The sequence below is a fragment of the Macrotis lagotis genome, chromosome X, assembly GCF_037893015.1.
Source record: "Macrotis lagotis isolate mMagLag1 chromosome X, bilby.v1.9.chrom.fasta, whole genome shotgun sequence".
Lineage (NCBI taxonomy): Eukaryota > Metazoa > Chordata > Mammalia > Peramelemorphia > Peramelidae > Macrotis > Macrotis lagotis.
The window spans coordinates 626828039-626852688 of NC_133666.1; the positions used below are offsets into that span (position 1 = coordinate 626828039).

Here is a 24650-nt window from a genome sequence, read left to right on the forward strand (position 1 = left end):
AAGGACATGGAATAAAAGAGTCAGGACAGACAATTGAAATACATTTCAGAATTCCCTTCCCTCTATTCCTGGGGCTGTAATCTTGCCCATGGCCACAAGAGGAAAGGGTCAAGTCAAAGAGAGGAGTGAAGTGTGAAGAGGACCTTTACATAGCATTGATAAGAATACCTTCTCTCAATACTTCTACAAAGGGCTGTAATGAAGGGGTTATTTCCTGTAGAGTAGGCCCTCTTCCTCCTCCTCCTCCTCCTCCTCCTCCTCCTCCTCCTCCTCCTCCTCGTTTGCTCAGACAGAATGACACACAGGCACACCAGCTCTCCCCACCAACCCTATACTCCACAATAAAAACAGCCATCGTCCTGGAGACAGTCACTGACACTTTAATATCTTCACTGGTGATGAGAGCAGTAGAAACCAATAAACTCCTTCCTTTGAGTACCTCAGGAGTCCAGCCCAAGAGACAAAGGGGCAGCTCTCTCTGGTCCAGCCTGAGGAAAGAGAGCATGGTCTGAGAAGGCCAGCTCAGGGCTCGGAACCTCATCGGTCCCTTTCCTTGTTCCAGGTGACAGAGGCCAGGAAGGTGCGGATTTCCATGGGCTGGAGAGTAACAGCCGAGGGGTCCAGGGAGGGGGCTGACTGCATAGGAACAGGGCCTGTTAGAGGGAGACCAGAGAGAAAAGATGAAAGGAATGTCACACCTCAGTCCCAAGGTTCCTCCTGTGGTCCTAAGACCTCCCACAAAGACCCCATCTAGCCTCATTCTGGGGCTAGGACCAGAAGCAGCTTTTCTTTTCCCCCTCCCCACCCAGTACCTCCTCCTGTGCTGGTCCTCCACTGCAGCCGGGTGGCCTTGGAGAGTGGTTGGTCAGCTGACAGAGTGGTCTCCTCCAGATGACTGATGGTGAAGGCTGAGAACAGATCCTGAGAGACAAAAGAGATGATGGGGCTGAGTGGGGTCCCCTCCTGCTTTCCTCTGCCCTTCTCTTGGTCCTCCTCTCTACTTACCTGTAGGTTCAGGGTCACTGGCTGGGACAGGTTGAACATGCCTCCCTCCCCACGTTCAAAAATGTGCTCCAGGCGCAGGAGGACTGAGCTGGGGCCCCAGCGGGCCAGGGTCAGCAGGTGCACAGCTGTGGGGAGCTCTCTTCTAAGTCCAGAAAACTGTCACAGAGGGAGGAGGGAGAAAAGGTGGGTCCATGGAGCAAAGAATCCTCCATTGCTAAGGTCCACCCTCCTGGTCTTGGGACACACTCTCACCTGTGTGAGTGTAGGGACCCCTGGGCTATATGGAGTGCCATGCCCTGCAGGTGCCAGTACCAGTTGTGGAGCCAGAGCTTCTCTCTGGGCCTGGAGGCGATGTTCAGCAGCTGCTTCCTCTACTGTGTCCAGTAGCACCAGGTGTCTGCCCCGTACCACCAGTCCAGTGCCAGGTCCATCCCCAGGCTCTAACAGGGCCTCACCTACCCCTCGGTTATCATCATAAAGTAATCTCCGGTGGACCTGTAGAAATATTGGGTCATCAGTGGGTCAACACACACTCACATGACCCAGAGCTCTTTCCCTCTTCTCCATTCTCCTCCCCACATTCCCATCTTCTTCACCCCAATTCACCATCAGTTCCAAGGAACCATCACTCAGGCTGCTGCCCCCTTGGGACCGGTCTGTCAGCACTGTCAGTTGGATCTGCTCATCCTGAAGTGAGGGGTAAGAGCAAGAGGGAGTCAAGAATGTTGTTATGGGGACTTGACTGTGGCCTGTTTCAGGTGCCCAGAGGCTGGGGATCTTATTGACTTAATGATCAGTTATAAAACATTTCTGAGATGCTTCTTGGGGGTCTGACACTAAGGATCAGAGAGAGTCCTTGATTTCAGGGAGGATTGTGATTCGAGGGGATAAATTTGTAAGTATGGGAGAAGTGCAGATAAGCTGCAACAGCAGAAAGGACATCAGTCCTGAGGGGGACCTATGGGAGCTGGGGAAAAGGGTCTACATCACCATTCTTTATCTTTGGACCTCAATGTCAATCTGTCCGTTGGAAATGGGGGCCGCCCTGATGCCACTAGATCCTCTGGGTCTTGTGTTATTAGCCCTGATAGTGGCGAGCTTACTGTAGGGAGATTACCGTGATGTAGATGCGGCTATTGACTGGGTAGTAGTTTCCAGCCACAGGCTCAGTCTGGTTTAAATCCCATGTGGGCCTCTTATCTCGCCTGTGGAGAAAAGTACAGGCTGAGGTTATTTATGGATCATTCCAGACTTTGCTTTCTCATTTGTCAGGGTCCCAGCAGAATGGGAACAAGACTCTGGGAGTTTTCGCTCCATGAAGAAGCCTTTCTGGAGAGCTGGGGGTACAGGAGGGAGGCTTTGTGCTGCAAGCTGTATCACAAAGACAGATAATACAACCATTCCTCACCTCCAGGCAATCACAGTCTATTGGAGAAGGTAGTATGAAGAGATTTCAAGGGGATATCTGTGGGTGTGCATATGTGCCTCTGTGTGTGTGTGTGTGTGTGTGTGTGTGTGTGTGTGTGTGTGTGTGTGTGTGTATGTGTGTGTGTGTGTGTGTGTGAGTGTGAGTGTGTGTTAGTTTCGGAAAAATATTTGAGTTTAACCTTGAAAGAAGACAAGGGATTCTGAAGGACTGAGGTGAGATGGGAGGACATTTGAGGCCCAGCCAATGCCAAGACCTAGAGGTGGCACTGAAAGTTGGAAGGGCAGTACGAACCCTATTTGGCTGGACCACTGATGGGGTAAAAGCAGGAATGCAGGGAAAGACTGGCCCAGGCCCAAAGGGTTTGCCTGCCAAGCATTTAACTAAACATTGCTTTAGGAGCAGGGAGTGATGGGGCGGCTTCACTGGAAGACAGAAGAGTGTGATGGGGAATAATGCTGATCAAGGCTAGAGAAAGAGGTTGAAGCTAGGCTGGGCAGGGTCCCAGACTAAGTTAGCAAAGGTCTTAGAGGACATCCATCTCCATGTCTTGGTTTTCACAAGTGAACACAGTGGCAGAGCCAGCATTAACTCTAGTTCTTCTGACCCTAAATCCAAAGCTCCCTGGCCAGTGTACCAACCCCCATTCTGGTCCTTAGTCCATAGCAGGGTGGGATGAGGGTGGAGGGTCCTACCTCCTCTCCAGGATCTCCCGTCCATTGCTGTCAGTGTAGAAACGCCCACTGGTCTTTAAGGGAGAGTCAAAGCGGCTAATGACTTCCTTCCCCCAGCCATCCCTACGGGAATGAGGTGGATGGGGAGATCACAGACATCAGCAGGTTACACCCCAATTTCCCCCACTTTTCTCTTGCCACTCACCCCACAGGCACAGGCCCCACTGTCCACTCCAGCTCCAAGTGCCGCTGTCCAGGGTACAGCCGTACCACCTGGGAGCACCAGGCAGAGAAGTTCTGATGTACCTCCTGCACCAGGGCCTTCTGCAGGATGAAGAGGAGGGCAACGTCAGAGAAGAAAGCGCTCACTGATCTGAGCCTCGCTAGCCATCTGCAGGACTTTTCCTGAAATCTACTGGGATCCTCTTCCACCCTACACTTCCCCTCCAGGGAACCTCTGGCCAAGGTTTCTATGCTATACTGGGGAAAATGTTCTTTCTTGATCAAGTCAATCACCAAAGATCCTTGATGCAGTGCTACTACAATGTGGGCACCTTGCTAGGTGCAAGTGAAATGAAGTAAAAATCTCAACAGTCCCTGCAGGCTATCAAAGAAGCCTACAGTCTATAAGGGGAGACAACATGTAAATATATGCATAATAAACAAAATCAATACAAGGCACTGAGGGAAAACAGGTCAGGTAAGACTTCAGTAAAAGGTGATGCTTGAGCTGAGCTCAGGTAGGAAGTGTGACATAAGGCAGTGGCAAAGAGGGAGTACAACCCAGCTTGAGAGGATAGCCAGTGCAAAAGTCCAAAGGTAGGAGATGGAGAGAGAAAAGGAGAAAAGGTCAATTTGGCTGCACCACAGTGCAAGAAAGAAGAGTTGGGGTCAAAGACTTTGGAAGGTCAAACAAAGGAGTTTATATTATAACCTGGAGGCAATAGAAAGCCACTGGAGTTTGACTAGGGAGGTCACATAGTCAGATCTGGGTTTTAAGGAAAGTCACTGGACTGAGCAGTGGACTTGGAAGAGTGTTACAATAGTCTAGGAAAAAAAGAGACGGCAGTTTGAAGAGGGTGGTGGACATATAAGTAGAGAGACACATGAACAGTCCAAAAGATGCTGTGGCAAGATCTAGCAAGTGATTGGATATAGGAAGTATATGAATGTCTAGGGCATAGAACATGGGATGCCAGAAGGACAGTGATGCCAACAAAAGTTGAAAGAGAAAACAAAACAAAAGAAAAAACCAAAAGAGAGGAGCTTTGGGAAAAAAAGACAATAAGTTTGGCTCTAGACATGTTGAGTTTGAGATATCTATATGGACCTCCCATTCGAAATGCCTAACAAGTAGTTAGCTGATGATGTAGAACTAAAATTGTAGAAAGAAACTGGGGCTGGATGTAAAGATCTGCAGAGATGATTGTTAAGCATAGACACATGGGAGTTGATGAGACACATATAGACATAGAGATAGAGAGAAAGAGGACAAAGAAACAGAGACAGAGAGACTCAAGAATATAGCTTTAGGCTATCCCCACAGTTAGGTTTTTCTGAAAGGATAATGGAAAAGAGAAAGGAGGATCTGATTGAGAAGGTTGACAAGGGGAAAATTATCAAGGATATTTATGAAACAAAATTCCTCAAAACACACTAGTCCAGAGGCATCAAATTCAAATAGAAACGGATAACTAAGAGCCCCATGTTACATTAGAAAACCACAACTTAACATTCTTTGTGTTATTTTGTTAAACATTTCTTTTTCTTTTTCTTTTTTAGTTTTTGCAAGGCAATGGGATTAAGTGGCTTGCCCAAAGCCACACAGCTGGGTAATTATTAAGTATCTGAGGCCGGATTTGAACTCAGGTACTCCTGACTCCAGGGCTGGTGCTCTATCCACTGTCCCACCTAGCCTCCCCTAGTTAAACATTTCTTAACTGCATTTTAATCTGGTTCCTCAGGCCCTAAGGCAGGTCACAAGTCTCTCACTTCTATACTAGACAGGAACCACACTACTAATTTCCCTTGCAGAGCTAGACTTTCTGATACAACCTGGTTCTTGTGACTCTGCATCTCAGGTGACCTGCCTCAGGCCTGGTCCCAAAAGAAAATGATTTTTCCCCCTCAAAAAATCTTCTGCTATATTTGGATTGGCCCAGTTGGGTATAGAGCTTATTTATTTGGTAAAGGATTAAACAGTTGGTTAAGATGATGCCTGAGAATAGATTCCAAAACACAAATTAAAATAGAAAAATGACAGGGTCTTGGCTAGGGATAGGGTATTTTTAACAAGGGCTGGTATTTTAAAAAAAAAGTATTCTCTTGAAGTTCTGCCAACCAAATCAAAAGGACTTTAGAATGAAAAGAAAGGAGAAAGAAGAAAATGGCCTACACATTATCTCCCAAGCTAATTGCCACAAAGAATAATCACAATGCATAATAGTAGAGATGTCCAAATAGTCATTAGAGATTACATCTTAAAAAAAAACGAACAAACCAATATCCAACTAGCATCTCTGGGTTTAAGAGTCTATTCACATTCAAGTATAAGATGAAGTAAGATTCTCTAAGGGGCATCCATTCCATGCAAAATGAGCAGCTATGAGGAATGGAATCTTTGGGACTTTTGTCCCAAAGAGAAACGGTATCAAGGAACAGAAAAAGAAAATTACGTGGTTACACAGAGAGTTAACTCATCAACTAAATTGCTACTAAACTCTTATACTGCTTGTTTCTTCTGACAAAGAGAATTACCTTTAAACTGAAAAGGATCAAAGAAAACAAGTTCATAGGGCAATGAAACCTAAAATGAGGAAGGAGATTATGTGGGCACCTCACTAAACTTTATGAACCTTATGAATAAGACACTAGGCTTATACAGGAGATATCAGAGCTAAAGACTGTTACAATTAATCAGATTCAGAACTAGTTGAGTGACTGGTCCTAAAGCATAGTTATTAATAGTTCAATGTCAATATGAGCAGAGGTCTCTAGTGGAGTGCCCCAGGAACCTGACTTGGACCCTTTGCTCTTTAATGTATTTAGCGATGACTTCAAGATATAGGTGGAACACTAACAAAATTGGAAATGACACAAATCTGGAGTAATAGCTAACACAGAGACAGATTGAGGATCTTTTAAAAATCCAAATCTCTTTGAAAGGTCAATTTAGAGGCAAATCTAATAAAAATAAAATTGACTAAAAATGAATATAATGGTTTATACTTTGTTCAAAAGCCAGCTTCCCACGTAAAAAATGAAGGAGGCATTGAGAGACAGCAGTACATCTGAAAAAGATCTGTAGGCTTCAGTGGACTGCAAGCATCTGCTCTGCACCAGCAAAAGAAGTTGGTATGATCTTAGGTCACCGTAAAAGGCAACAGTTCCAGGAATCAAGAAGCAAAAGCGGTTTGTGGTGAAGTCAGATCAGACCACATGCAGCTGTAGGGTGTGATCAGTAGGCTGATCCTACCTCACTCCCCCTTGCAAGCAAGGTGCTGTAGCCAAATTAGTCTGCTTCCTCTTCTGCATGTCCAACATCTCCTACCTTCATGTTCTTTCATGTCTGGTCACCTGCCTCACCTCTAGCTCTTACAAGCTCCAGCTCCCTTCAAGGATTACTCAGATACTGCCTCCTTCATGAAGCTTGTCTTGCTTTCTCCAGTCATTAGTGCTTCAGCAAGCTATTCTTCCTTCCCCCCTCCAAAAAAAAAATACAAATGGCTTTTTACTAGACATTTGATTTCACTGGTATAGGCAAATCCCAATAAGAAAAGGTCCTTTCACCAATGCCACTCATCAAGTGACTTTAAGACAAATCTCAAGGAATTGTGGGAGAAGTTAAATGACTTGCCCAGGGTCCCAAAGTCTATAGTGTCTGAGGTCAGACATGAACCCAGGTCACCCTGATATGCCAACTGACATCCAGTTCCCAGGTATGTCAAATTGCCTTTTGTTTTGCAAACATTTACTGTAAACATGTTGTATCACCTTTGTAGAATATAAATTCCTTGAGGGCAGGGATTATCTCACTTTTCAATGTATATTTCCCAACACCTAGCACAATGCCTTACATGTCACAACACCAAATAAATGCCTGTTGATGACTGATCATTTTAGGAAGGATGTTGATAAGCTAGAGAACCTGCAGAGACGGTTAAAGAGAGGGGAACTTCAAAGATATGCCCTATGAGAACTGGTTGAAGAAAGAGGGCATGGTTATTCTGGATCAGAGGAGACCAGAGATGGTGGAAAGTGCTGCAACAATAGTATTTAAAGGGCCTTCATATGGACAGGAAACTTGACTTGCCCTGCTTGGCGCCAGAGGACAAATCTAGGAGTCCTAAGGCTACTCTAAGAGCCAAGTTGGAAAAAACAAACAAAAAACCCTTCCTAATAATTTGTACCTATCATCTCAAAGTGGAATGAGATGCTGTGGAAGGGGCTCAGAGTGCCCTCATCAGAGGTCTTAAAGAATTCTAATACTAGAGCCAAGATCAGGGGCAGCCACTGAGCTGAATTTTTTCAACATTCTCCTCCAACCAACTTTAAAATAAAGCTTCAATTTAATTTTGGAATATCAGAGCCAATAAAAGGTCAGGGTGAGACATTTTTATAGCCTAAGAAAACTTGGGAAGTCAGCCAGAGCCCACACACATGGCAGCAACAACAGCTTCAGGAGCTCTCAGCCCAAAGCCAGTAAGAGGTCAGACAACTGGAATGAAAAGAGATTATCGAGGACCCTGTGCTGGAAGCAACAGTCACCGATTGGCAATTCTTTTGCCCAGATATAGCTCTGGGTGGCAGGTCTAGAGCTGAGAAGTGTATTGGGGGTTGGTCACAAGGAAGCAGGGGTAGGGGTCACAGTATCTAAGTAGAGAGGAGCACTAGCATTTGTAGCTGCAAGAGATCAGGAGCCCTTCCAAGGTAAAGTCCAGAGCATAGACCAGGAGAGAAGTGATCACACCTCTCCCAGGATCACACCACATACACAATAAAAACTTGTGGACCCCCAGAACTAGCTCTGAAACAGCAATATACACACACATACAAAGTCTGAAGCTTGGGACAATACCTAACCTTCAGGTGAGCAGAGTTTAACTTTAAAGTAAAGTTCAACATTAAGAAAAATGAACAAAGAACAAGAACATATTTATTGACCATAAAAAAGCTCCTATGGTGGTAGGGAAGAATAAGACGTTGTTTGTCCTTTGTTCTCATGACTTGCAAGTGAACTGGATTTAAGTAAGGCAGTGCTATGTAAAGTCATCACCCCTCACTCTCTCCCTATAGAACCATCTGGGTCCAATGGCATAGATCATACTAAGACAGAAACTCAGAGGAAGACAACAATGTGAAAACAGATATAAGCAAAGCTTCAAGTAAACATGAAAGAGGAATCATAATGGTTTCAATAAAGTTAAACTGTTTCCATTCTTATATGGGAAGATGTTACCTGTAACTCCTAAGAACTAAGTCAAATTTGTAAAGAGCCATTCCCCAATTGATAAATAGTCAAAGGATATAAATGGGCAATTTTCAAAAGAAGAAATCAAAGTTATCTATAGTCACACAAAAAATATTTTATGTTACTATCGATTAGAGAAAGGCAAATCAAAACTCTGAGGTACCACTTCATAACTTTCAGAAATAACAAATGCTGGAGATGAAGGAAAAAGAGATACATTAATGATAAGAGTATTCTATCACAATCATAGGCCACAACTTGTTCAGTCATTCCCCAACTGATGAGCATCCCCTCAATTTCCAATTTTTTGCTGCAACAAAAAGATCTGCAAAAAATATTTTTGTATAAATATGCTGTTTTCTCCCTCAATTGATCTCTTTGGGGTACAGATGGAGTAGTGACATTGATGGAGTAAAGGGTATGTACAATTTTGTAGCATTTTGGGGATAGTTCCAGATTGTTCTCCAGAATGGTTAAACCAATTGTGGCATATGATTGTGGTGGAATTTTGGGGGGCTGTAGGAAATGGTGAAGGAAGTGATTTCAGGGAAAAAAAATATGGCAAACCCACATGAATTGATGCAAAGTGATGTGAAATGAATGGGGAGATCATAGTACACAGTATGAACAATGCTATAATAATAAACTGTGAAAGAACTTGGCTACTCTAATCAACATAATGATGCAAGATAATTCCAAATGGAAAAACTATTCACTTCCAGAAAGAGAACTGATGAACTCTGAGTACAAATTAAAGTAAAATTTTCTTACTTTTTTTTTTAAAAAATATCTGAATAATATAGGAATATCTTATATATGACTTCACATGTTGGGAGGGGCTGAGAGGGAGAGAATATGAAACTCAAAATTCAAAAAGAAAAGAATGCTAAGATTAAATAATGGATTTTTTAAATATTAAAAAAGAACTATAATACTTGATGTTCAGGACTGAAGAAGAAATTCTGGTTCAGGTGCAAGGATCCTTCTGACTCTTAAAGAGCCTTCCTTCTAGGGCCAGGTTCATTCTTGGCCAATCAGGAATTCTCCTAATCTCTGGATGGCTTTAGGGAATTCCAACTTCACATTCTTATTTAATTCCTATATTAGGAGATCACTTCATCTCCAATATTCTTGCACTTATAAGAAGATGATCTCTTCCCAACCCTCATTTGCCTCATAGTTTATAAGAGACTCACCCCTACCTCCTCACACCTCCCCCCACTCCCAGGGCTTTGCCAAGTCTGGGCCGCCACACTCTCCTAAATACCTTCACCAGACGGGTATTGACCCAGTGCCTCAGAAGAAATGGCTTATTTTTCTCTGGTCTGAAGATGTAGGCTCCAGAGGCCTGTGGATGTATGAAGTCCCCACTACTGGCATTGTACCTAGAGGAGCAGAAGACACATGGGGAGCAACAGTTTAGATTGACTTATCACCTTGGTCCCCCCTGGGAATCCTTGGTCCCTTCCCTCTCTTCCCTCTCCTTCTTTTTACCAGTAGAAGGCTTGACTGACTGGCAACCGCAAGCCCCGGTCAAGGTTTTCAATCTCTTGCAGTAACCCAGTGTTTGGATCAAATGAAACCCGGAGGTGCTGAACAGACAGAAAGACAAGTAGGAAAGTTTAGGAAGGGTGGGGTGGAAATGGGGTCAGTTAATCACAGAATAGGACCTCAGTCACCCTCTAGCACAACCTATAGCTGAACTATGAACTACCCAACAAGTAGCTGCTTGCAGATGAAATTCAATAGAGACCAAATGTTAAATCTTACACTGGGGCACAAAAGAGATCAAATTCACTGGGGTATCAGATGGGGGAGACAGAGTTAGGTCACAATGAATCTAAAACAGATCTGAGGGTCAAAGCACTATGAGTCAGCAGTGTAACATGGAAACCAAAAAAGCTAATGGAGTGTAGGGCTGCAACATTAAGAGGGGTAAAGCTTCTAGAAATAGGGAAAGGAGTATCCTACTGTTCTCTTTGATTAGACCTCTTTGGTTATAATAGCTCAGTTCCGGACACAAAGGATTAAGCAGGGCATTGATAAACTGAAAGGATCTCCGACTAATCAGGACAATAAAAGGCCTTAAGTCATGTCATATGAGGATCATTTGAAGGAACTAGGCATGCTTGGCCTGGGAAAAAAGAACCCAAGGGGGAACATAATAGCTGCCTTAAATTCTGAAGGGCCATTCATGTAAGGAAACAATTCGATCTGCTTAGCACCAAAGAGCAGGAATAATGACTAGAAGTCCCAAAGAGGTAAAATGAGGCTCAGTGAAAAGTGTCCCCCCAGTGGAATAGTCTTCCTTCAGGAGGAGGTGGGTTTCCCCAACCCAGAGGTTTTCAAGCAGAGAATAGATGACCACTTGTGGGTATGTTCTTATGATGATTCTTTTGGGGCATGAGTTGGACTAGATGGCCTCTGAGATTTTTTTCTGTGATTCTGAAATGGTGGCCCATCTCCTGGGAGTCAAGGTCTCCTTTCTCCCCCCAGCCCTGACCTGTCTTAGGAGGCTTTTCCTATTCATATCTCCTACCCTCAGCAACTCACCTCATTCTGGATGACCAGGTGGTCAGAACCCTGGTCTACAGGAGTAGAGCAACAGTCCCTGAATTGGGGTGTTCTGCTGGGCAGACGAGTCACTGAATAGATGCTGAAGCCAAGGGGTGGTGCTGAGGCTGGAAAAACCAGCTCAGGGTGGAACTTCGATCCTTCAGCAGACACATCAATAACCTGGGGAAGGAAACAGGACCACTGTTTAGGGAAGGGAAATGGATGGACATTAGTAGGCCACCAGCTTGCAGGAGGAGTACTCCCTAAGAAGGGTAGTACTCTCCTACTAACATCCTAAGGTTTAGCAGTATTAGGGGAAATGACATATCTGGGCTCAAAGAACAGTGGGTGTGGAAATGTTAATGGGTGAGATTAAGAGCAGAAATTTTGAAAGAACAATGGGAACTGGGATCAAGGGTTTATATTTTGTTTGGGGAAGGTTGGGGGGAAGAAAATGGGATGGTTGGGGAAGGACCAAGAAAAGTATAAGGAAATATACTACCTCGCTGGGCACTGTCTGCCCACTGGGATTTCTCACATGGTAGGCCCAATCACTGACAGGCAACCGCACAGTCTGGGTGATGCTCCATGCCAAGGGATTATACAGAATGGCCTGAAACTGGGTAGCCCAGAACAAGAGATAAAGCAGGGTTTCAGTGCCTGGACCACATGCCTCCACCCTGCCTTCACTCCCAGGTCCAGCCTCTGCCCCGCAGTGCTAGTCTCACTGCTCTTCTGCAAGAAGTTCATACCCTTCTCTTCCCTTTCTCTTCCTTGCCAGCCCAGCCCTCTTACATGGTTAGCCGTCTGGGTCAGTGGGCACACACTGATGTTCAGTTGATTACAGAACACAAAATCCTCCTTGGAGCCTCCCAGGCTTGCCAAAGCATTGCTCACCAGCACCTGGGGGAAAGGGGAGGCATGAGTGTCCATCACAGAAACCTGGCCCACTTTCCAGACTCTCACAAGCCCTGCCCCTAGTCCAGTGTTTGCTCACCCCCATACCTGGCAGCTCTCCCAGCCTGCGGCCAGCTGCCGGGCATAGTCATTGGCCACATGCTGCTTGGACGTGCCACTGACAGCATCATGGTGCTGTGCCACAGCCAAGGCTTGTCCTGGGCAAACCATAGGGATAGCATGTAAGGTTCCCGAAGGGGATGGGAGAGACTCAAAGGTTGAGGGAGGGAAAAGACCTGTCACCTACTGAGGCGAGCACTGCTGCCTTGTCCATAGGGTCCTGCCAAGGCTGTAGGCCCAGCCAGCACCTCTAACTGGTTACAGACCTGAGGGGAGGGGATATGAATGAAAGAGTTTGAGGATCTGGGAAAAGACAAGCAAAACCTCCTTTCTTCTTTGGTCTACTCCCTTCTCATTTTTCATCCCATCCCCAATGACCCTCCTCCCAATATGGGCAATTCCAGTCAGTCTCCTCCTTCCAGGAATCCTCATCATTTTCCCAAAAGCCCCTCCCCTATCCCCAATAGGACCCTACCTGCAGAAATTTGTGACTCAAGCGCTCATAACGCTTGAGGGCAGGGCGGCTGGTGAAATAGCCAGTCCAGAACTGGTGGGGGCCATCTGCATATGGGAAGAAGTCATCCTGCTTCACTGTCCTGGGCATCGAGGTAGGGTATGTCACTTTCAGCCCCGGGGACCATTGCAGGTCCCTGCCTCCCCCCCCCCCACCTCCTCCCTTCCCAGTACCAGGTGAGGTTGGCCTTGTTCAGTTCCCACAGGTAACAGGCTGGAGTAGAGTAGAGGACATTAATGAGGCTCCCTTTGCTTTGCTGTGAGGGAAGGTGAGACAGGAAGGTGACTTGACTTGGCCTCCCATTCCAGCCAGCTGCTCCCTTAATACCCAAAGACATTTCCATTCCCACTGGCAGATACACACCTCAGCATTGACCATATGAATCAGCTTATCCATGTTCTTGAACCAAATATTGGCATTTTCATAATGGAAATCACTACCCATGGTCATCACAATGTGGTTAGTGAGGTAATACTGGGCCTGAGTAATGAAGGATAGGTCAGGATCCTCAGGGCCAAGTTACACTCTTCCCCTGCCCCAACTCCCAGACTTCAGCCAGGGCTGCTCTCTAGAATGAAACATCCCACAAGACTTCTGCATGGGGTCAACTTCTAGTACTGGTCAGCTTGCAGAAAAAAATGGCCCAGTGCCATAGGCCTCAGGAGAGGGCCTTAAAATGGAGAAACCAAGGCAGCATCTAGGTGACGCGATGGATAGAGCACCAGCCTTGGAATCAGGAGGATCTGAGTTCAAAGCCAGCCTCAGACACTTAATAATTACCTAGCTGTGTGACCTTGAGCAAGTCACTTAACCCCATTGCCTTAAATAAGTAAAAAAAAAATTTTTTTTAAAAGATGGAGAAACCTTGGAGCTTGTGACTAAAAGGTAGAAACCAGGAGGGCTACTTCCCAGCTGCCTAGGATCATTGAGATACAGGGATTCTGATTCATGCCCAGGAATGGTTCTGACCTGGGCAGTAGAGATGTTCAAGAAGTAGTTGACCAGTATCTTTGCATTGTATTCTGGGCTGTCTGGATCATCCACCACTGGGTAATCGAAGCAAAGCACATCCCAGCAGAGATCCTGAGGTGGGTTGTAGCCATTGGGAAGGACACCTACGACCAGGTAGTCAGGTCAAATATCCCACACTGCTCTCAGAAGCTCCCCCAGTCTCAGCCCCTATTCCCAGTCCTTCTTTCTTCAACCTCCAGTTCTCCCCAGGCCCTGTGAGTGCCTAACAAACATTAGAGACAAATTGGGGGGAAAAACTCTCACCAGTAAAGAGGTCAGCTTGAGGAGGTTGCAAGTTGGCACTTGCCCTCCAGATCTGCTCCATCTCCTTCTTAATTTTCCGTCTCTTCTTGTCCTGATAATCCAGACGGCCAAAGAAATAGCCATCAAAACCCATCTGTGAGGAGGGAATCAGAGAGAGTTCAGGGTCTAGGGTTCTCTCCAACAATGTGTGCAGGAAGGGAAGGATCAGTGGGCAGGAAGCATTGGCAAGATGAGGCAGAAAGAGAACAGACCTGGGCAAAGAGGGATGCCTGCTCCCGTGAGTGGCCGAAGGGATCAATATGCCAGGCTACTCGAGGGCGACCACAATCCCCAAAAGTGTCTCTCAAAAAGTTCAGCCCCAATGTCATTTGGTCAATGATGGCTGCATAATAAGTGGTGGCCTCATCATTCATGACCCAGCCTCCATTGGCAAACTGCAGTCTCCCTATGGAATAGAGAATAGGGGTCAGGGGAATTCCCCCAAAGGAGGCCTGGGGTCTCAATTCCTGTCTCCTGCCCTCAGGGGCCTGGCTGCAAGAAGCCCAGAGCAGGCACCAGGCTGCCAGGCTGCTTTGGGTCACGGAGGGTCCCCAAGAAGGATATAGCACCCATTCCTCACCCTGACAGACCAGCTGTTTCACATCCTGCTGCATCTGAACCGTCTGCTGTTTCCACCAGTAGGAGAAGAAAGCGATCTCAACATAGATAAAACGACGGGACTCATTGGCCAGCAGAGCTGATACCACCGAGTCCAAGATATACTGTACACCAGCATGCTGGATGCCATCCCGAGCTGTGGGTATTGGATGCAATTCAATTTATTCAAATATTCACTAAACAAGACCTATATTTCTACAGCTATGGCTATAGTAAGAAAATCAGAGAATTTTGAGAAAAGAATATTTTAGCTGGGGTGGTGAGGTAGGGAAAGAAGGTTTGATGGAAGAGATAGGAGTAGGGGAGAACAGTCCTTTCTAGACAGTGGAGATGGAATGAGCTAAGTCCCAGAGAATGGAAGACTAAAGAATAAAAAAGGGGAAAAGAGAAAAGTCCATTTTGTATGTATTATGTCTTTTTTTTCTCTGCAATATTTATTTTTCTCATTTGGATTTGGTTCTTCTTTCACAACATGAATCTATGTTTGGCATGGTTTTACATGTAAAGCCCATATAAGATTGCTTTCATCAGAGGAAAGGAGGGAGGGAGAAAAATGTAAAACTCAAAATCTTGCAAAAAAAAGATTGTTGAAAACTACCATTGTATGTAGCTAGCAAAATAAATAAATATTTAAATTTTAAAAAGAATTCACTTTGCCTAGAATAGAATATTTGAAGTGGAGTAACGTGAGAGGACTGAGATAAGAAGGTAACTTGAAATCAGTCTATAGAGGATTTTGATTTCCAAGATCAGGAATTTATACTGAAGATATTTTTTATCAGGAGAATGATATGATCAGAGGAATTCATTAGGATTTTCACCAGAGTAGGTAGGGTAGACCAGAGGGAGCAAACTGAAGACCAGAGGGACTGGTTAGATTAAATAATAGTCTAAGTGAGAAGGGATGAGAATTTGACCTAGGGTGGTGGCCCTTGAAGAGAGGGGACAGATGAAAGAGATAAGATGAAGGCAGAAGTGACAGGACTTGTCTTCCAATGCAAAGCTGGAACAGGACAAGGAGGCAAGGATAGCTGAAGTTTGGTGACTCCTAAAGGTAATATCTAGTTTAATTGTGGAGAATGCTGATTTGGGAACAAGGTGCCTTGGGAATTCCCTGGTTAGCCCACAGGGTTGAGAGGGAAGTGCTTTTTGAACCTTAAAATGTCATACAAGGACAATTTATTATTACAATGATGACATGAGCAAAAACAGAAAAGGGGAAAGGCAAGTTTACAGTAGAGAAATGAGTTTACTGTTGATTATGTTCAGTTTTAGGTGCTGGCAGGATATTCATAAGTACATGGGGTAGGCAATTAGATTTCAGGAGAGTGGTTGGGGCTGGAAATAAAAATTTTGTATCAATCCCATCTAGCCAAGGGGTAAGCATAGAAATATAAAACTTTTATATACCTATTACTATATTATTAATGTTGATTTTTTTTCTATTAAAACATAGAAACAATGAGTAGAAATTGAAAGAGGTAAATTTGGGGTCGGTGTCAGAAAAAAACTTCCTAATTGGGTTATCCCAAGAATGGAAAACCTCTTTTTGGACATTTTCAAACAGGCTAGAGGTCCACTTCTCCAGAGTGTAGTAGAAGGCATTCCCCCGTGGGACTAGATGGTTTCGGAATTCCTTTCCAACTCAGATTTTGCATTCTCTGATTTGTTTAGAGATAACTGTAACTATGGGAGTAGATAAGATGAGGCAAGAGGAGAAAGTACAGAGAGAAAATGAAGCTGAGGGCAGAACTTCCAAAGGAGTCTGACAGTAAAAAGGCTTCTCCTTCAGATCAGCTGAGTGAGCTCTAAAGGCAGAATGGCCCCTGGCTACTGGCACCAATTATTCCCTCCCAGCCCTGAGAAAGGACTATGGAAGCTCAATGACCCAGAGACTGGACAGCCAGATCCTTCATTTTGTCCCGGATGGCTTACCTCCGTAATAATACTGATCCACAGTCTTGAGCCAGCCGACATCATCATGGGTGTGGGGCAGGAGGTGCACATTGAGCATAGAGGGCTTGGTAGCCGGGCACAGCTGAGCAGTGGGCAGAGACCCCCAGCAGAGGGGCAGTTAATCACCGGAAATGCCACAGCCCCTCCTCTAGGGCAGGGCCCCCACACCACACAGGAGAGAAGACATGGACAGTCCAGAGTCCAACTTCCTCGGACCCTCACTTAGGAGGTCGGCTCGCTGTCGCAGGGCCCCCCTCGAGGACAGGCTCCTGCAGCCCACCGCAGGGCTGCGCGCCGAGACGCCCCTTCCCCACTCAAGTCCCCCAAAGGAAAGGGAAGGTGCGCCAGGAGCCACGAAGTGGTCGGGCGCGGCCCTGCCACCCTCCCCCCGCCCTAGGCCACTTCCCCTTCCTCTTCCCCAACCAGGCTCGAAGCCGAGGATGTGCGGGCGGGCGGCCCCGCTGGCCCCGCTGGCCCCGCTGCGCGCGGCCCGGCCTCTCACCTTATAGTAGTCGCAGCCGCCCTCCCAGGCCTCCGCGCCCAGCGCCGCCGCCGCCAGGAGCACCAGCCGCAGCGGGAGCCCCGGGGCCCGAGCCCGGCAGCCCGCGGCCATCGCTCGCCTCCCCAAGGGCAGCCGCAGCCCCAGTCCCAGTCCCAGCCCCATCCCCGGCCCCGGTCCCAACTCCGCCACAGGAAGCCGCTCGGCAGCCCCGCCGCCCGGCCCTTTAACCCCTCCACCGTCGGCGCCGGACCCCGGAACCGAGGCCCGGCCAATGGCCCCGCTCGGGGGGCGGGCCCGCCGCCCACCCGACCAATCAGGGGAGCGAGGGGGCAGGGCCCGGCGGAGGAGGCGGAGAATGAGCAGAGCCGGGAGAAACTTTCGTACACATCCGTCTGTAATTGGTCGAGCGAGTAGTTACAAGCGGCCGAGCCCCCGCCCCGCCCGGGAAGGAGCCCGGCCCGGGGAGCCCGGCCCGGCGAGGCTGGGGGCACCCGCCAGGCTGGGCCCAGGAACAGGCGGTCCTTCAGCGGAGGTGGGGGCGGACTCGCAGTCTGAGGCCCTGAGGCCGGAGGGCGGTGAACGGAGGAGGGAGGGAGGGATGGACCCGTGTCCAGCTCTGGCCCGAGAAGCCGCAGGAAAAGCCCTAGCCAGGGTCCCGCGGTGCGGGCTGAGGAGCCTGGAGACTGGAGTCTACCACGGGGGTGTCATAGGCTGGGGGTTCTGGAGGTAGGACATCACCACGGCAGAAATGGAGAGCCTGGTCGGGAGAAAAGAGGTTGAAGGGGGCGGCTAGGTGGCGCAGTGGATAGAGCACCGGGCCTGGAGGCAGGAGGACCTGAGTTCGTATTTGACCTCATACTTAACAATGACCTAGCTGTGTGGCCCTGGGCAAGCCACTTAACCCCATTTGCCTTGCAAACGAAAATAAAGGAGGTTGAGGCCGGGCTACAAAAGGCCCAGGGAGATCTGGTGCTCCTTGACCCCTCGGCCGGGGAGGAGGCGGGGCCGGGGACAGCACCCCTCCTGCACCACCCCGGGACCCCCACGTTGCCCGGGCGCCAGGACTCACATAAAGCTGCTCATCATCTGCTTGGTATCCTCAGAGCTTCGAGAGTTGGCAAAGCTGATGAAGGAACAGTAGACGGCGATCCAGGCACACCACTTCAGCTGGGGGTGGGGGGGGGCACAGGCGGGCCTCTGAGCAAGCACCCGAGGATCCGCCCCGCCCGGGACACGTCCCCTCCCCCGGGGCTGCCTCCTCGGGGACCCTTCCCCCGTCCCTGGCGCTCACCTTGAGCATGAGGCCGCACATGCTGAAAATCATTCCCAGCAGGTTCATGTAGTCCGGGGTCGGATCCTCCAGGGCCGGGTTGTTCTCGGTCGCAGGTGGCTTGTACCTGGGGAGACGAAGGGGACACAGCAGGGGCTTTCCGGAGTCCTGGGTTCCGGGGGGGACGCGCGGGGGTCCCCTTCCCCTTCTAGGTCTCTAAGCCCGGGCAGCGAGTCCGGTGTGGGGTCTGTGAGCGAGCCGAGGGCGGCAGCTTCTCCCGCCAGGGTCTCCGCACGCAGGGGAGCCCCCCGAGCAGCGAGCCCCGCTCCGGCCCCTCCGCGCAGCCTGGGGGGGTCCGGGGAGGGAGCTCCCCCCCGGGATCTCTCAGCGCAGCTCGCAGTCAGGGGGGAGGGGCAGGAGCGCGGCCGGAGCCTCACCTGAGCACCTTGTTGGGGCGCCGGGGGTCCGACATGTTGTTCACCGACATTGCCGGGCCGGGAAGGGGCGGGGCGTGCGGCGCGGCGGGGGCGGGGGAGGCGCGAGGCGCCGCTCCTGGCCCCGCCCTTCCGCTCCTGGCCCCGCCCCTTCCGCTCCCGCCTCGGCCACTTCCGGCGCCGCGCAGCGCCGCGAGTCCGGGGGCCGCGTGTGACGCCTCCGGCCCGGGGGCTCCCGTTCCCCGGCCGCCCCGAGCATGGCCTTCCCGGAGCCGCGGCCCACGAAGCCCGAGCTGCCGCGCAAGTCGGTGCGGAGCCTGCCCTGCCGCCAGGGAGCCGTGCGGGCCGTGCGCTTCAACGGTCTCCGCCCTCCTTCCTCGGAGAGAGAGGGGGCCGGGAGGGGTTGTGGGGAGGAGGGGCGGGGGCGCGGCAGAGGGGCGGCGGCGCCCCGGCTGAGGCCCGGCCTTGCCCCGCAGTGGACGGCCGCTACTGCCTGACCTGCGGCAGCGACAAGACCCTGGCCCTGTGGAGCCCGCTGCGGGGCACGCTGCTGCGGACCTACGGCGGCCACGGCTCCGAAGTGCTGGATGCTGCGGGGTGAGGCCCCCCAGACGTCCCCGATGGCCCCAAGGGCCCCCCGCCTCGCTGCCCCCCAGATGATCCCAAGGGCCCCCCGCCGCGCTGCCCCCGATGATCCCAAGGGCCCCCTCCTCACTGCACCCCTAAACCTCCCCGCTGCCCTCAGATGGTCCTAAGGGCCTTCCCCGCTGACCCCCAACCCTCCCCAGGCCCCTCGAAGCTCTGCTTCTGGCCCAAGCCCCCCCCCCCCCCGCAGGGCCCCAACCAAGCCCCAACCAGCCACGCATCCCCCCAGCTCCTTTGACAACAGCCGCCTGTGCTCCGGAGGAAACGACCGAGCTGTTCTCTTTTGGGATGTGGCATCAGGCCAGATTCTCCGGAAATTCCGGGGCCACGCAGGGGTAAGGACGGGGACGGAAGGAAGGGGAATCCAAGGCTGCCCCGGACCCTCTTTCCTCCTAGCCCACAGCCCGGGCAACTAAGTCTTCCCACGACCTCTCTCCAAACTCAAAACTATCTTCTGCTTGATGTGAGACCCCGGAAACCGGACTTGACTTTTCCTCCGCTGTCTTCTCCGTCCTATAACTCCATTGCCTTCAAGACCTAGTTTTCTCCCAGGAAACCCAATCACATTTCCCACAATCTCAGCTATATTAGGTCTTGTGACCTTGTGGCCTCAATAGCCCATGACGACCCATCATTCCTCTACTTCTATCCCATGTTGACTTTACAGAAGGTGAACTGTGTGCAGTTCAACGAGGAAGCCACAGTGATTGTGTCTGGTAAGTGAAGAGTTTTGGGAGGAGGAAGCTTCAAGAGCTTAGGGTCTGGCCCTCCTTCCTTTTCACTTGGATCTGGGTTCTGGCTACAGGTTCCATTGATTCAAGCGTCAGATGCTGGGACTGTCGCTCCCGACGACCCGACCCCGTGCAGGTCCTAGATGAAGCCAAGGATGGTATCTCCAGTGTAAAGCTGTCAGACCATGAGATCCTGGCAGGGTGAGTGCCAGAGGGTAAGGAGACTGGTGTCTAGCAGAGCTCACACAAAGACCCACCTCTGCTGTCTCCCCAGTTCTGTGGATGGATACTCCCGGCGCTATGATCTTCGGATGGGAGAGCTGTATGCAGACTATGTTGGAAGTGAGTATGGGGCACAAGGGACTTGGGGAAGGCCTGGCCCTACACGCTCACCCTGCCCCTTTTACAGGTCCCATTACTTGTGTGTGCTTTAGCAAAGATGGCCAGTGCACACTCATCTCCAGCCTTGATTCTTCTCTTCGACTACTGGACAAAGATACAGGGGAGCTGCTTGGAGAGTGAGTAAGCCCATAACGCAGGCAGTCTCTCATCTCTTCACCCATGTGGTCAGTGTTAAGCTCCAGGCACAGAAAACAAACCCAAACAAAGCCATAACCAACAGGTTTATTCTAAAACATGAGATAGGGATAGAGACACCTATCAGACATAAATAGATCTATTATATATATATGTTATTGGATGGGGGGTGGTGGATTTCAACAAAGCCAGACAGAAATGATCTTCCAGGCCTAGGCATAGAGAACCTAGAAAGATCATCAGATGAGGAGTTTCGTGCAGTGGGAGGAAGGGAGCCTGGAGCTCTCAGGGGCCAGCCTGCTGTCTCCCCTCCTCAGGTACACAGGACACAAAAATCAGGACTACAAGCTGGACTGCTGCCTGAGCGAGCGAGATACCCACGTGGTCAGTGCCTCAGAGGATGGAAACGTCTACTTCTGGGACCTGGTGGAGGTCAGCATCCCATCACCCAGCAGTTCCCAGTAACTAGCTTTGCCTTCTCCTCCCCTGCTCTTTTTCACGGCTTCCTTTTCTGTCACAGGGTACTCTGGTTTTGACCCTGCCTGTGGGCCGAGGTGTCGTCCAGTCCCTGGCCTTCCACCCCACTGAGCCCTGCTTGCTGACTGCCTCAGAAGGCAATGTCCAGTGCTGGCGAGAAGAGTCATTTGTAGCAGAGGAGGAGTCGCCGGCTTGAAGGGCAGCAGTAGACATAGGTGGATGGGATGCATGGAGTTTATTGGCTTTGGGGAGCTGTACCATAACCTACCACACACATAAAGAGACCTTTATCTCAGGCCTGGATGTTTGCTAACCAGGATGCCTTGAAAGTTGGGGATGTCTGGGGGAGTAGCTGTGACAAAATAATAGGAGGGGCTAGAATCCAGAACCCCCAACTTCCAGGTCCTTGTTGGAACTGGCTGCTCAGTCATTGTTCTTCTCAGGAGTGAAGGCGCTGATTTTCTGGGCAAAAGTCTCTGCCACCAGGAGAGGGAAGACAAGAGAGGCATCAGCATAGACCTGGGGGAGGAAATTAGAAGAGAGAGAACTTAAGTAACCACAGAGGCTCAAGGCTCTGCCATCACCCCAACCTGAGACCAGACATACCTTAACTGGCTTTGCATCCATGCGGATCTTGCCCCAGGACACAGCTTCATCTGGCCTGGCCCCAGAATCTGAGCCATCAAATTCCTGGGCCGTGTTGATATAGACAGCATAATCGGCCCCATTCCTCTGAGGAGACATGATAGAATGAAAGATGAGGGAGAAGGAAGTGCTGCTGACCTTCAATGGCTCACATTAGCAGCATTATGGAATAGGGACCCTGAGTATTGTAAAATAGGTATAAGTGTCTGAGATCACGTATAAACTCAGGTCCTCCCGTTTCCAGGGCCTGTGCTCTATCCACTGCGCCATTTTATAGGGGCAGCTAGGTGGCGCAGTGGATAAAAGCATTATTTTACAGATGAGGATGGATTCAGAGATTAAGTCACTTGTCCAAGAGGTCATGGCAAGAGTCTCTCTTGGATTTGAACCCATGTCTCTCTCCCTCCAAGTCCCATACTCTGACCATTTATATAACACTCCTCAGGCTTTCAGATATGGACTCAAAGATAGTATGGGGCAAGAACATTCCAGGTTAGTGGGAAGGGAGAACAGAGAACAGCCTTGTTAAACATGCAGAGAGAAAGATGCCCAACAGTTTTGTTATAGCTAGCCTTACAGGGTGGCCTTACCATGAGATTAGCATTAGCAATGTGGTGCTTCACCAGGCCTCCCCCGAGGATGATCATGCCTGTGTGCTTGGCAAAGATGGCCTGAGCATTGATGAGTCTTAAGTCTGGGCAAAGGGATCAAGCTTTACTAATGGCTCCTGGTTCCCCCAATGCCACCCTCCTCCCTTTGTACCATGGTGCCCCTTTCATGCCATGCCACCCTGCCCACTCTCAGACCCTAAGATTTATGGGGGAAGCTCACCCTCCACTATGTCCAACACAAGCCCTGGGTTCTTATATGAGTGGAAGAAGATCATATCCCCAAGAGACCCATCTGTCAAAGCCGGGCTTAGCACTGGGATGTTGTTCTAGACAGTGGGATTGGGAACTGGAAGTCACAACAGGGTTAAGAAACATTCCCTTGTCCATGCCCATACTCCCTCCTCAGTGTGTCAAAGGAAGAGGATTAAAAGTAGGAAAGGGGTATTGGGGATGCTTGGCTAGATCATACCTTCTGTGCCCAGTAATACACAGACTCAGGGTTGTTAATTTCTTTGCCCAATCGTGCAATCATCTTCGATGGTGTCCACTTCACCCCCTAGGAAAGGACAGGCCCATACGTGCATTGACCTTGAGGAACACTTTTCTCCCTGGATCCCCAGAGGTTCCACCCGCTTTGTCCCCACCCCCCCCCCCCCCGCCGTGAATGCCCTCCGCCATGACCTCCAACCCAGGGCCCCCCACCCCCTCCACAGTGGCCACCTCTGTATTCTGCTCCAGAACCATCTGGTCCAGAATTGGCATCAACCAGTTCTCAAACTTGCAGTAGTTGTCATTGGGGACAAGCAGGTTTCCGATCCTGAAGGATTAGGGGTCGGTCACTTCAGGGCTCTGAGGCAAAGAGCCCCACACCGGGCCCTCCCTCCCCCATACCTATTGATGCCATTTTGTCTCAGCTCCTTCCCCTTCAGGCTAAACTCGCCCAGGTAGGTGGGTGCCAGGCACTTGATCAGGTCTTCTTCTATCCCGCCGGCGGTTGTCACCAGAACATCCACCTGCGGGGCCAGACCCGGAGGAAGCACTGCAGACGCCGCCCGGGTCTAAGGGGCATCCCACCCCCCAGCCCAGGGCACTCTCACCAGCCCCGGGGCCGCACCATGTTGTGCTGCACCAGGTAGCGGATGGTCTCGCGGACGCCGGAGCTGATGAGGTTGGACGTGTAGCCCAGGAAGATGGTGCAGCCGCTCGCGGGCCGGTGGATCGGGTTCAGGTCGGCGTGGTCCTGCTCCTCCTCCCCGAGAGGCTCCAGCTTCTTGTCGATCTGCGGGAGAAGCGGGGCGGTGACGTCTCCCGGCCGCGCGGGGCGGTCCGCGGGCCTCGGGGCCGGGCCTCACCATGGCGTGGACCTGCTGCACGGCGCGGCCGAAGCTGGTGGCCTGGAAGCCGGTGGTGCCGAAGGCGCGGAGCAGGGCGCCGTAGTCCAGGCCGCGGTTGAAGTCGTAGCCCCGGACCGGGACGGCCCCCGCGGGGAGCGCCGCGCTGCGCCGGAGTACGGCGTCCAGGGCTCCCGAGGGCAGCCCCGGCCCGGGGCCCTCCCAGCCCTCCTCCTCCTCCTCCCGGGGACCCTCCATGAGCGCTGCGGCGGGCCGAGCGCGCCCCCGCGGCCGGCGGAAGTGAGGCCGGAAGCGGCCCCGAGCCGGAAGTGACGCGCGCCCCCTACGGAGGCCGCAGGGGCTCAGCTCTCCCCGGCTCTCGGCCGCCCTCTGCCGGCCGCGCGCAGAGCCCCCGGGCCCGCGCCTCCCGCCCCGGCCAGTCCGGGTCCCGGGTGGAGGCGCCGCCTCGGGGCGGGCGGGCCGAGAAGCCCTCGGTGGGCCGGTTCCCCGCAGCCATGCGGGAAGGCTTTGCCCTTCCCTTCTCCAGTTCCTTTGATGGGTGAGGAAAGAGGCAATGGGGGGAAGCGGCTGCCCGAGGCCGTGCAGCTAGTGGTGTCAGAGGGCAGGCTGCAGAGGCTCGGATCCCAAGGGAGCCACAGACAGAGCAGAAAAACACCATCCACGAAGGACCTGGAGCTCAGAGACCTGGAGGGGCTTGTCCCGGTCACACCGCGTCCCTGGCGGCCAGGAAGCACCCACGGCCCTCCAGCCCCACGCGGAGCCTTTCCCAGAGCGCTTCGAGTCAAAGGCCTGCAGGCCGTGGCACACCGCAAACCTTAGCCACCGACCCTGTGCGGCACAGCCTTCACATCAGTAGTCTCCTAACTTTTTGATACCATGATACCGAGAATGAAGGA

General features: G+C 50.7%; 4 protein-coding genes across 4 annotated transcripts; 1 reads left to right on the forward strand and 3 right to left on the reverse strand.

The window, feature by feature from the left end:
• Positions 1–364: 364 nt before the first annotated feature.
• Positions 365–17196, reverse strand: MAN2B1 (mannosidase alpha class 2B member 1). Its single transcript, XM_074203488.1, has 24 exons — positions 17053–17196; positions 16530–16632; positions 14557–14730; positions 14189–14382; positions 13938–14070; positions 13632–13777; positions 13026–13142; positions 12836–12918; positions 12624–12744; positions 12336–12414; positions 12137–12246; positions 11927–12034; positions 11634–11750; positions 11129–11311; positions 10070–10167; positions 9843–9960; positions 3311–3429; positions 3127–3228; positions 2123–2210; positions 1612–1692; positions 1258–1500; positions 1006–1161; positions 813–921; positions 365–653 (listed from the first exon to the last, which is right to left on the reverse strand). Exons 1-24 carry the CDS (start codon positions 17161–17163, stop codon positions 538–540), a joined length of 3009 nt encoding a protein of 1002 aa, XP_074059589.1. The 5' UTR covers positions 17164–17196; the 3' UTR covers positions 365–537.
• Positions 17197–17428: 232 nt separating this feature from the next.
• WDR83OS (WD repeat domain 83 opposite strand) lies at positions 17429–18897 on the reverse strand. Its single transcript, XM_074203495.1, has 4 exons — positions 18760–18897; positions 18344–18449; positions 18122–18219; positions 17429–17809 (listed from the first exon to the last, which is right to left on the reverse strand). Exons 1-4 carry the CDS (start codon positions 18807–18809, stop codon positions 17743–17745), a joined length of 321 nt encoding a protein of 106 aa, XP_074059596.1. The 5' UTR covers positions 18810–18897; the 3' UTR covers positions 17429–17742.
• Positions 18898–18920: 23 nt separating this feature from the next.
• WDR83 (WD repeat domain 83) lies at positions 18921–21441 on the forward strand. Its single transcript, XM_074203494.1, has 9 exons — positions 18921–19116; positions 19233–19353; positions 19631–19736; positions 20069–20117; positions 20207–20333; positions 20407–20474; positions 20542–20650; positions 20987–21101; positions 21190–21441. Exons 1-9 carry the CDS (start codon positions 19014–19016, stop codon positions 21340–21342), a joined length of 951 nt encoding a protein of 316 aa, XP_074059595.1. The 5' UTR covers positions 18921–19013; the 3' UTR covers positions 21343–21441.
• On the reverse strand, positions 20741–24039 carry DHPS (deoxyhypusine synthase). Its single transcript, XM_074203492.1, has 9 exons — positions 23755–24039; positions 23517–23681; positions 23294–23415; positions 23123–23219; positions 22872–22958; positions 22623–22728; positions 22382–22485; positions 21753–21878; positions 20741–21665 (listed from the first exon to the last, which is right to left on the reverse strand). The coding sequence occupies exons 1-9, from the start codon at positions 23989–23991 to the stop codon at positions 21570–21572; spliced, it is 1140 nt and encodes a 379-aa protein (XP_074059593.1). The 5' UTR covers positions 23992–24039; the 3' UTR covers positions 20741–21569.
• Between the last annotated feature and the right edge of the window lie 611 nt (positions 24040–24650).